This window comes from Artibeus jamaicensis, unplaced genomic scaffold (genome assembly GCF_021234435.1).
Source record: "Artibeus jamaicensis isolate MK-2021 breed Jamaican fruit bat unplaced genomic scaffold, CSHL_Jam_final contig_452, whole genome shotgun sequence".
Classification (NCBI taxonomy): Eukaryota; Metazoa; Chordata; class Mammalia; order Chiroptera; family Phyllostomidae; genus Artibeus; species Artibeus jamaicensis.
Window position 1 is genome coordinate 19,342,747 of NW_026521837.1, and position 12,849 is coordinate 19,355,595.

The following is a 12,849-nucleotide window of genomic DNA, read 5'->3' on the forward strand; positions in this document are numbered from 1 at the left end:
TTAGAAAGATCTTGTCACGTTCTTTTATGCATTCAAATAATTTACAATACTTTTCACAATTTTCTTTTAGAAGACAATTTTACATCAAGTTTTACGGAGCACAATGAAAATTCAAATCAACAGACTGGTAATAGATATATTAATTTTCTTAAAGTTCTACTTAAGTTTCTTTTCTTAAAGTATATTTTATTGATTACAGTTGTCCCATTTTTTTCTCCCCTTTATCCCCCCTCAGCCCTGTGCACCCCCACCAGCATTCGCCCACCATAGTTCATGTCCATGGGTCATACATATATAAATTCTTTGGCTTCTCCATCTCCCATATTATTCTTAGCCTCCCTGTCTACTTTGTACCTACTATTTATGCTTCTTATTCCCTGTACCTTTTGCTCCATTCTTTCTCCTCCTCCTCCCCTCTCCATGATAACCTTCCATGTGATCTCCATTTCTCTGATTCTATTCCTGTTCCTATTCTGGTTGTTTGTTTAGTTTGTTTTTGTTTTCATTTTTTAGGTTGTTTGTTGTCATTTTACTGTTGTCATTTTAATAGTTTTGATCTTTGTCTGCTTCTTCAATAAGTCCATTTAACATTTTATATAATAAAAGCTTGGTAATGAAGAGCTCCTTTAGCTTGACCTTATCTAGGAAGCACTTTATCTGCCCTTCCATTTTAGATGATAGTTTTGATGGATAGAGTAATCTTGGATGTAGGTCCTTGACTTTCATGACTTTGAATGCTTTTTTCCAGCTTCTTCCTGCCTGCAAGGTTTCTTTAGGGAAATCAGTTATGGGAACTCCTTTGTAGATAACTGTCACCTTTTCTCTTGCTGCTTTTAAGATTCTCTCCTTTTCTTTAATCTTGGGTAATGTAATTATGACGTGCCTTGGGTCCAATTTCTTTGGGACTCTCTGACCTTCCTGGACTTTCTGGAAGTCTATTTCCTCTGCCAGATTGGGGAAGTTCTTCTTCATTATTTGCTCAAATAAGTTTTCAATTTCTTGCTGTTCCTCTTCTCCTTCTCACACCCCTATGATTCAGATGTTGGAACATTTACAGTTGCCCCGAACTTTCCTAAGCCTCTCCTCATTTTTTCAAGTTCTTGTTTCTTCATTCTGTTCTGGTTGAATATTTATTTCTTCTTTCCACTTTAAATAATTTATTTGATTCCCAGTTTCCTTCCTTTCATTGTTGGTTCCCTGTCTATTTTTCTTTATTTCACTTTACATAGCCTTCACTTTTTCCTCTATTTAGTGAGCATACTCAACCATTTCTGTGGGCATCCTGATTACCAGTGTTTTGAACCCTGCATCTGATAGATTAGCTATCTCTTTCATCACTTAGTTCTTCTACTGGAGCTTTGAACTGTTCAAATGATTCATTTGGGCCATATTTCTTTGTCTTATAACACCTGTTATGTTGTAAGGGGCAGAGCCTTAGGTATTCACCAGGGCAGGGTGAATTCAGAACCCCTGTCTCTGCATTGTGGTGCTGTATGTGGGGGAGGGGTCAGAGAGAGAACTTGCTGGGTTCTTGGCTGGCTTTTAGTCACTTCCCCTGCTTCCCACAAGCAAACTGGGCCCTTAAGGTGTTGATTCCTTGGTAGGTGGTTTGTGTATGTTCTAGGACACTGCGGTTCTCTCCCATGAACTCTCCTGTGAGCCTGGGAGTTTCTCACACCACTTTCTCAAACCCCTCCACACAGTTTTTTACCACCAGAGGTTTTGAGGCTTTCATGTCTCACTCTGGAACCCTGGGTTGTTCATCCTGGTTTATCCACATGCAAATGTGGAACCACCAGCCACCAGCTGCCACCTCGCCTACCCAGTCTGCCGGCTGTTGCCTTGCTGTGCATCCTGTCCTACCCTGGCTGCCTGTCTCCTCCCCTGCTCCCGGTCTGGATGAATTTTTCTTCTGTAACTCCTTGGTTGTTGGACTTCTATACAGTTTGATTTTTCTGGCAACTCTGGTTGTTTTTGGTTTTAAAATTTGTTGTTGTCCTTTTTTTGGTTATGGGAGGAGGCAAAGTGTGTCTATCTTTGTCTCCATCTTGGCCAGAAATCCCTCTACTTAAGTTTCTAATCCATTCAAAATGCTCTGAAATCTTCAAAATTACAATTCTTATAGGAAAAAAATCTTTATGTTAAGAAAGCATTGTGAACCATAGAGAACTTTGATCTCTGTGGTTAGAAATATTGGACAATATTGTAATAAAATATTAAGGTCTATCTGTAGTATTAGATAGTGTTAGAATCCAAGGTATTTTGATACTAAATAAAAGGTGCACACAACTATTTTATATCTTGATTCAGTTGAGTATTATGTCTCTGTTTATTAGTGACATCGAGCATCTTTTCATATGTCTATTGGCCACCTGTATATTCTCTTTGGAGAAGGGTCTATTTAGTTGGATTGCTTGGTTATTTGGTGTTGAGTTATGTAAGTACTTTATAAACTTTGGAGATTAAATCCTTATCAGATGTATCAGTGAATACGTTTTCCCATTCTGTGGGTTGTCTTTTTAGTTTGTTGATATTTTCCTTTGCTGTGCAAAAACTTTTTAGTTTGATGTAGTCCCATTTGTTTATTTTTTTCTTTTGTTTCCCTTGCTTGGGGAGATATATCCAGTAAAAATTTTCTATGAGCAGTGTCTGAGATTTTGCTGTCTATGTTTTCTTCCAGGATTTTTATGATTTTGGGTCTAACATTTAAGTCTTCAATCCATTTTGAAATTCTTCTTGTGTGTGATGTATGAAGGTGGTCTAGCTTCATTTTTCTGCACATGTCTGTCCAATTTTCCCAACACCATTTATTCAATAAATTATCTTTAGCCCATCGTATATACTTGCTTCCTCTGTTGAATATTAATTGATTATACAGGTATGGGTTTATTTCTGGGCTTTCTATTCTGTTCCATTAATCTACGCGCCTGTTTTCATGCCAGTACCAGGCTGTTTTGATTACTAATGCCTTGTAGTATAGTTTGATATTAGGTGGCATGATTCCTCCAACTTTGTTTCTCAGGATCACTGTTGCTATGTGGGGACTTTTGTGATGCCATATAAATTTTTGAAATATTTGTTCTACTTCCGTATTACAAATAATTAATAAAAAATAAGTAGAAATAATAAAATAAAAATAAATTAATTTTAAAAACTTGCATATTGTATCATTTTGGAATTGGTATTTGTTTTACAGAGAAATTTGAAATGTACAGAATAAAAATTAGAGAAAAACCCTTTAGGACTGCGTTGAAATCTCATACATTTAGTTCTCTTCCTACATCTCACAGGCAGCACTGTTAGACATGCAGTTTGAACACGGGGTGCCATTCTCTAAGTTATGTCCCTCACACTGGCTTTGAAGGAAGTGCTCCGGAATGTTTTTCCAGTAACAATTCAGAGCATAACTTTCCCACAGATTATTTCTTTTACCTGGTCACTGCTTGGAAAGTACTGAACAAAAAATCCAAGAAGAGATCCTGTTGCCACACCAATTACCACCTCCAAAACTCCTCTGAAGATGTTAAAAACTGTGGAGCCTTACAAATATATAAAAAAGAAAAACTTTAGACAGAACTCTAAATCCGTAAACAGACTTGACTTTAAACAACAGCATAAAGCATCAAATTACACTGAAGGAAGAGTTTGTAGACATTGCCTGATCTCTACATTCTTGAACCTATGACTTAAAATGTCGAATAGACCTATCTTATAAGAAAGGTACATATATGTGGGATATATATTTCGAAACAGATATAAGATATGACTTGTGTACTTTTTTGTATGTCTACTTCCACAAATATTTACTTAAAGAGCCCAAGAAAACATGAAAGGTAAAATTCATGATTCAGAGATAATTTTTTCTATTATACTATATGCAGAGGCTGGATATGTAGACAGATCTAGCCTTTAAATTGCCATTTTTAAGTAATAAATGCACACTGATTTTGAATAGCTATGATATGGATAGAATACAGTAATTTAAGAATTGGCAATTAAAATAAAAATTCTCTTCTTAGTAAAGTGAGTGTAGGGGTGAGTCCCTCTAATGTTTATTCTAAAAGTAAATCTGAAAAAACATTATTTTTGAGTAATTACATGGATGTAAAGTACAGCGTAGGGAATATAGTTAGTATTGTAATAACTACATATGGTGCCAGGCAGGTACTTGAAATAATGGGAGGATCACTTTGTATATTATATCACTGACTAAGCACTGGGCTATACACCTGAAACTAATGAATTTTCTAGTAAAGTGACTAATGAAACTAATAAACTAACATTGAATGTCAATGGTAATTTTTAAAAATTATGCAAATTATTTTTGAAATTGCTCTTAGAAATCCAGCTCCTTTGAATTATAATATAGAGAGGTAAGAAGAACCTGTATACTCCACCCCAACATCAAAAATTTAGAACACTTCAATGAAGAAAATCTTTGTTAGCACATTGTGCAGAAAATTGTATTAAAATTGCTCAACGCATAAAGCCTTTTCACACACTATTCTAAGAATAAATGCACTAACAAATTATTGTGGTTTCTTTTTATTGTGATGAAGGATACAGACTATGCCACCTCAAAATATGCTACTTTGGTATAAGGATTACTTTGCGCTGAGGGCACTTGAGGAGAGACAGATACACAAAAAGTTCCCTGTACTCCCTCTGTTTGTTGAAAAGCTGGTTACAAATGTGTAAAGGTGCCCCTACTCTCTCTGGACCAGGAAGGCCAGAAGTTAACCACTGAGACCACCAGGGACCCTCACAGGCTCAGAATCGACCTAGCAGTTTTTGCTAAAACCAGCCCTTATCTACCATTAGCTTTCTCATATATTTGCCTTGCCATAATTTGCTGACCTAAAAGCTCAAAGTCCTTTTCCTTTGTCTGGCAATTCTCTACAAAATTACTGTTCTTTGTTAAGATGCCACATGAGCCCAAATTCTAACCACTCCTTTCAGTTACCCCTCCCTGAGTGCTGCATTTGAGTGTGGCACAACACACGTGCTAATAAACTGTTTTCGTTGTGTTAATCTGTCGTTGGTCAATCTGATTTACAGAGTCCCAGGCAAGGAACCTAAAATGGGTAGAGGTAAACCATTTTTTTCTTGCCCTACCGTTTCAATCATGTCTCTGATTTAAAAGTATAATAACCTTGTAGTCATTTTATTTAGTCCAGACAACTCTCTTGTTAGACAGAGTGTGACTGTCAGAAGTGTGTTATAATAGCATACGTCTTGACCTATTACAGTGAATAATGTGCTATAAATATGTAGAAAGTATTAATTACTTTCAATCTCTTGTATAGTAAGGTATTTTTTGTTTGTTTATTTATTTATTTATTTATTTAAGACTTCTTGGACTCCATCTCTGAAATTCTGACTCAGTAAGTCTGGCAGGGCTTGGGATCCACATTTTTAAAGAGGCCCTGGGCAGTGTCCATTCAAAGGACGAAGGACCACACATGGGGGAACAGGCAGAGTGAATGTAGCATTGTCAACAAGGAAGGTTTTTTAACCTATCCATAGTCTTCTCCCCCCTCGCCCCGCCCGATTATGAAAACTGGAGCAAACCCTCGCCACTGCCCTCCCTGCCCCTGCTCTTCCCCCTCCCCCCATGATTTTAAAGCAAACTCCGATGCCCTTGTTAAAAACTAAACCATGGGACTGCAATGGTGTCATTTGTGCTAAAGCCCATGATACCAAACCTAGATTAAATACCTGATTTAATTGCAGTTTCAACATGTCTCAGAAATATAATCTTATTCAAACAGTCTTGGATTTCCTGGTCAACATCAAGGAAATATCTTGTCATGTGGACCGTCTCCACCTACCACCCCCCTAGAAAGAAGAGCCAATCTGCATAATATAAATCCTTGTCTTCTCTCCCTGCCTCAAAAGAAAAAAGGCAGTCTGGTCTAATAATAATCCTTTCTCTTTTTTTTTTTTTTGTCAATGGCTCCCTTGCCTTACCCTTCTTCCCATAACAATCTTCCATTTTTTCCTACCCTGACAGCAGGGGTGTGAAACTCATTTTCACCAGGGACCACATCAGCCTCCCAGTTGCCTTCAAAGGGCTGAATGTAATTTAGGACTGTATAAATGTAACTACTCCTGAACTGCTAAGGAGTTGAAATTACATTTGGCCCTCTGAAGGCAACTTCGAGGCTGATGTGGCCCCCAGTGAAAATGAGTTTGACTCCCCTGCCTTGGAGAGCCCTTCTAGTTGCTAAATGGGATGCTACCCAATTCATGAATCATGTAATAAAGCCAAATAGATCTTCAAATTTACTTGGTTATTTTTTTCAACACTCTATAGCTGTGTTTTCAGTTCCTAAAGGTTTGGCTTTAATTAGTCTAAGGTGGGGCCATATATATGTATTTTTTAATCCCCCCATTGCAGGCAATTCTAGTGTGAACAAAAAAGGCCCATATACTAAACCCGACAAGCTCAGGGGTGGCCTGCATGGTGGGCTTTACAAACTCAGAGGCTGAAAGCAGCCACATAGGGTGGTCTGAATCATAAAAATTCCTAACTAAAAGCAGGTCACGGTGGGTACTCACATCCCCGGCCTGCAGCTTCCTTGGCAGAACCCCTCATTGCTATCTTGTTCTCTGCACACCATCCCTGTGTGCTGTAAATGTTAATTGCTAACTATCTTGGATCCACCAATGTAAAAGAAGTACATGTCTCTCCATTTTACTCATTATCCAATCTCAGATATTTTGCCTATTTGGTTTCTCTTGCATTCTTAACCTATCAACAATGAATTTCATGTAACCTCCCCACCTGACAGTTCCTCCTATGATTCTAATGCATTAAATAAGGTGTAAAATCGCTATCTCCAGAGCATTTTCCCAATTTGTTCAATTTTGCTTCCCAGACATTGTTGTCAGTTTGGCTCATATAAATACATAAAAATTTTCTGCAGATTTGGATGTTTCTTACCTCCACACTAGAGTGCATCCGAGGCTGAGAATCATTGTTTTAAAGGTGTAGTCCAAGAAATCAGTGAGAACAGAAGTTTGGATAGGTACAGTAGAGTTAAGATAAAGGCAACAGAGTAAATTTGATTTAATAGGTAATAGGGAATCCTCACTGGTTCTTGAAAAAGAAAGTAACATTATGAAAGCCATGCTTTGATAAGGTTAATTTACTAATGAGCCAAGGCAGGGACTGGGTGTTAAGGCAACAGGGGCAAGAAGAAGAGGTGAGGTTCTAGATAATCACTATAAATTGTATATAACCGCAAAATGGTTAAGAACTACAGTGAACTGTACAGAGAATACATAACCTTCTAAGGTGTTTCTTCTTTATTACTACAAAATATACCCAAATCAGACAATTATCAAGTATTTAAGATCATTTTTGTAACCATAAAGTATAAAAATGAGAGAACAGAACTTATTCCTTCCACTCGGACTCTTCCCTGTCATTTTGCTGATTGAAAAACTGATGCAACCTTTGTCTCCAGATTAAACTTTCCCAGATGGCTGCACGCAGAAGCTGCTCTCCTTCTTTAAACGCTGCAGCTTTGCATTCCCCCTTCATTCACTTCCCACTCTACTTGAGCAGTCTGTGCCTAGATGGTGAAGGGAGGAAAGGTAGGAAGCGACTGGTTCCCCCTTAGGTAAGGAGCTAACTCTTGACTTGCTTTCTCTATTTGAATTTGCCTTAATCAATCATCAAGCAAATATGCCATGCTTATTTCCTCATAATCTCTCTCCTGAGCTCAAGAGGACAGCACACTGTGAACTGATCAGTTTACCTGTGGAAAAGGCCATGCCCAAGCACGTGTTGAAGCCAGTGATGCACAAAATGTCATCAAAACTGCCAGCAGCCATGAGTAGGGTTGGGACACCTTTTTCAACACCGTAGCCTTGTTCCTGCAATAGGAGCATTGAAGGTACCACGACAGCTGGAGAGACAGCACCTAAAACAAAGCTAAGCAGGCAGCACTCTCAACATTTATGATACTATTTTACCCATCATCATTATCATTATCATTACCGAAATTACAACAACCTCTACTTTTTTAGAGGATACACTTCAGATAGTCTTTCAAATGGCAGTGATGCCTCAAAACAAAAACACATTCACATATACAAGTTCTATGGAACACTTTTCTCTTTAAACAAAGTGTGGCCTTGAACAACCTGCACTGCAAGCACTTTGGTTGCTTCTATATATATTTATTTATGGGTGGTTTAGAACAGGGGTCATGACCCATGGGACAAGGACAGTACTGGTCCTCGGCCTGTTAGGAACTGGGCTGCACAGCAGGAGATGAATGGCAGGCAAGTGGGCCTACCCCCCATCTGTGGAAAAATTGTCTTTCATGAAACTGGTCTCTTGTGCCAAAAAGGTTGGGGACTGCTGGTCTGGAACACCTATGGGGTTAGGCCCAGGCATCTGCTTTAAAAAAACAAAACAAAACATTCATGGCATAAGTTTTAAAAAAGACAGCCATGGATTTTTGGATTGGGATCCAGTGATTCTTCTCTCAGGGCCTGGTATGTAAAACGAGACAACGGACCAGAAGGGAAGGGCCGTACTGATGGGGACAGTGATACAAAGAATAGAAGCAGTAGTTACAGCAGAAGCCTTTGTAGTGCTTACCACGTGCCAAACGCCACTTGAAGCACTTCATATATATTAAATAATTTAATCCTCATAACAACCCCATGAGGCAGCTACAATCATCCTGTTGGTTTTGCAGATGAGGACACTGAGGCACAGAGATTGTGTAACTTGCCAGAGACCACATCTTGGAGGGTCCCAAGCCGGGACTTGAGTCCAGAGTCTTAACCAGGAGAATCGACAACTACCTTTTTGCCTGCTTATTAGCACTAAATTTCTACTAAGCAATTTATATATTTTTTCCTCTCTCAGTCCTTAGCCATTTGACATAAGAACTGACAGTGGAAGGAAGAGACAGCAGGATCACCTAATCATATGGTGGAATATTAACAGTCATAATATTACGCTGGAATATCCATGTGGTATTTTCTGGTGTCCTTAAGAAAGTGCTATTATGCATTCTCTTGTATAGAATCAGAGAAAGTCCTACATGGCCCTGCATATTTTCATACGACAAGGCGAAATCATTACCCCAGCATAAATGCCCACTGCCACGGTAAACCCATTAGGAAGTGAGAAAGGAGGGCGGACGTGCATGCTTCCATAAGACAAGGACCCATGGATAATCGTACACAGACACCCTTCAACTTCTTCAGGGCCTGAAATTGAAAAACAGACATATTAAAGTAAGCCTCTGAAGACCCACGGAGAAAATGACATTAAATGCTTTTTCTTCAGTATTCAGGCCATGATTGGGTCATCATGAAGTTTGCAGGTAATGAGTCTTACTTCACAAACATTTCAGAGTTCTGAGTGTTTTGGAGATAATTTATTTAGGCCTCATAACAACCCTGTAATGTAGGTCATATTATTACCACCATTTTTAGATGTCCTCCTCTGAAAAGGTACAAGTTAGAGCCATTTGCCCAAGATCATGGAAGTGGTGAGTGGTGGAGCTAGGTTTGAACCCAGGCAGGTTTAATCTTCTCGGTGTTAGCTTTATGTATAATTTGTGGACCCAGCATGAACCCACGTTAATGACCTTTATCCCTCAAAATTTTCACTCCCATATTCCAAAACACACAAAACTAAAATCATTTTAGAAAAGTATACTTGAGGCTCATTCTATATTCTAGGCAGTTTCCTAAGCCAGTATAGTCAGGCCTGAACCCCTGTTTTGGGTTTCGTGCTTCAAATAGAAGATGGCTGTCTCATGATCATTATTTACAACTATGGCCTGTATCTCTGACAGAGAAAGGGGGGAGCTTTATTCTTGGTGCTATCCCCAAATGGACAGTAACTGTACTTTCCTCCATAAAAAAAGCAAGGGAACATCTGCTGAAGATAGTCCTGCCTGAAATAAATTCTGTTGCCTTCTTGAGAATGCCATGCAGAGTGTCCATACCCATTTTCTAAAGCTACAATTCTTTTTTTAATATTGTATTTATTTGTCTTTAGAGGAGGAAGGGAAGGAGAGAGGAAGAGAATATCAATATGGTTGCCTCTCATGGGTCCCCTGCTGGGAACTGTCCTGCAACCCAGGCATGTGCCCTGACTGGGAATCAAACTCCGATACTCTGGTTCACAGGCCCACGCTCAATCCACTGAGCTACACCAGCCAGGGCTAAAGCTGTGATTCTAATACTCGCAGCATTGGAGGGACAAAATTCACGGTCAATAGCTAGAATTTTACAACTTCAGTACCTTTGAATCCAGCCCGAGGCCAGCACGAACCAATATAACAGACAGGGCCAGGCTTCTCAAAGCAGAAGACCACCTGTGCTTGATCTGTACGTTTTCACTGATGACAGGGATGTTTCTTATGAGAAACCCAGCAAGCAGCATGCCTGGAATGGAGGAGCCAAACAACTCTTTGGTTTTCAAATACATAAAATACTTTTCAGCACTTTAGATGTGAATGAGATTACTCTATAATCCCAGAAACTATTTCCTTTATGCTTAATCCTTAGATAAAATTACATTAAACTTTAATTTAAAAATTAATATGGTAAAGAAGCTAACAAAAGGCTCTAATATGCAGATAAAAATGACAGACTAAAATAATCATTAGAGTAACTGAAACTGAGAGAGAGAAATAGGACACAGTATTGGAAAGTGTGATCAAATTCTACATATGAAATGTTTTAATAAAATGTCTAATTCCGTCATCTGTTTGTGTGCAAGCAGCAAACAGCTCCTGAAATTACTTGTCATGTCAGATTACCTGAAATATCAACAAATACCTATATGAGGCTCTATTTTACCTTCAAACCAGATAATTTAATAAAAAACACACAACCTGCTTTACAAAGGCTTAGAAGTGCCTCCTTTCATTCAACAATTCAACACATACCAGTGCCTTCAGTATTTGCGACAATGGGGTAGGTATTTGAGACAATAATGGACAAAGACTTGGTATTGCACCTCAACAAGCTTTCAGACTGTAGGGGAGCAAGACAAATGGACAGACACAGTGTTATAGAACCATAAGCATAAGCTGAGACAGGAGGATGAGTCAGTCCCAGGAGTCCAAAGGAAGGGAAGGGGGAAGGAGGTAGGGTTGGGGGAGCAGAGAAGTTTATGGAAGGCACAGAAGTTTCTTCCAAGGTATGATGAGAAAGTGTGACATAATCTGGAATTTGCAAGTAGTTGGGTGTGACTGAGGAAGCTGAGTGGTCGTGAGAGGATTCTGCCCTTGCTGGTATCACACATTCCTACCTACGGGAAGACTGCCCCACTAGGAACTGTGAGGCTCCTGTCCCCCTCTCACTATGTCCTTATACCCACCCACACATTAAAGGACCAAATGCATTTACTAAACCGAGGTGCTTTGTGTGTGTAAGCTATGAGAACAGAGATGAATTACAAGCACAGCTTGTTGTGACCTGCTCCAGACACCTGCGGGCAAGAAAGCTGAATTCACCTCCAGGCATCTCTCATCACTGCCTTTTAATCTAGAAGAAGGTCTCAAAGTCCTGAATTCCGCAGTCATGGTCTTTCTAGAATTTTTGAAAGTATGAACTAGGCTATAGTATCTCTTTTAAAAAGATTAGTGATAAGAACAATATATACTCATGGTAAAATTAACACATCACAGGCAGAAGTAAAGTAACAAGTATATATCCAACCCCACTGTAACTTTCCACCTTCATTCCCCAAAAGTTTCCACTGTGAAGTGTCTTCTGCACCCTTCCAGAACGTTTCTTTACCTACTTAAATCACCATGTGTTTGCATGCCTGTGCACTCTGCGTTGGACTCACATCGGAGCACATTTTTACACCATTGTACAATTTAGGTTTTTGTCCACTTAACCACATATTCTGAACATATTCCCAATGATGCACATCTATATTTGCCTTATTCTTTTTAATAGTCATAATAGTACTTCATTGTTTGAAAATGTAATTTTGGGGCCAATTCATGGGCAAGTTCATACATCAGGTACTTATTAAGTGCCTACTGCATGCCAGCCTTATGGTACTCTTATGGTTCCCTGGTAACACAGAGGTGAGCTGGACTAACATGGTCCCTGTTTGTATGGAGCTTATGTATTTGCAGGTTTGTGCAAGTATATCCACAGGATAATTCATAGCCGTGGAAATGTTAGTCTCTAGGGTCCAGGTATGTATATCATTTTTATAGATATTGATGAATTACCAGCCAAAAATGCTGCACTAAACTTACATTTCATTAATATGTCAATAGTTTCTTATTGAAACTTTCTTATTGAAACTACTGAAGAGTGGATCTAAACCAGTCATTGATTGATTATAGCACATAACTACCTGAAATCCAAAGAAATGATACTCTTACAAGAACTTAAAAAATATGTCAAGAATTTCTTTAGGAGTTTTAAAGGGGGTAAGGGGGCATTTTTTTATTCTCCAGGTGAATGTGAAACCAACTTCCCTGGGGCCGTGTTCTCCTCACCTGTGGTCCGGGTTGGTGTGGCTCACTGATTACAAATCAGCAGGCATCCCCTCCTGCATCCATGCCCACAGGAGCCTCTCCTTGGTTGTGGAGGAAAGAACACCTTCTTTGAAAAGGTGTATTATTTTTTAAAAAAACTGTATTATGAAATTTAAAAAAATATTTAAAAACTACCAACAAAAGTCCAATTTATTTCAAATACCGCCAAGTTATTTTTGAAGCAAGTCCTTAACGAAAAAATTTAACAAAGTAGTCACTCACTTCACTGACAAGTGAGTATTAGTGTCACCATAAATGTTGGTGTTTATTTTTGTTTATGTTAATATTAATGAATAATGAA

At 38.8% G+C, this 12,849-nt stretch overlaps 1 protein-coding gene across 5 annotated transcripts in view; it reads right to left on the minus strand.

Annotated features, from left to right (window-relative positions):
- SLC9B2 (solute carrier family 9 member B2) overlaps positions 1-12,849 on the minus strand; it is a 48,488-nt gene that overhangs the window by 15,693 nt on the left and 19,946 nt on the right. For 3 of the 5 annotated variants that reach the window (XM_037167915.2, XM_037167912.2, XM_037167911.2), the window contains 4 exons: positions 10,283-10,425; positions 9,110-9,237; positions 7,767-7,942; positions 3,433-3,539 (listed from right to left, as the gene is read on the minus strand). In XM_037167915.2, the coding sequence (XP_037023810.2) occupies positions 3,433-3,539; positions 7,767-7,942; positions 9,110-9,237; positions 10,283-10,425 (554 nt within the window). The remainder of the gene's footprint in view (positions 1-3,432; positions 3,540-7,766; positions 7,943-9,109; positions 9,238-10,282; positions 10,426-12,849) is intronic. The other 2 variants (XM_037167914.2, XM_037167913.2) reach the window with 2 other exon arrangements.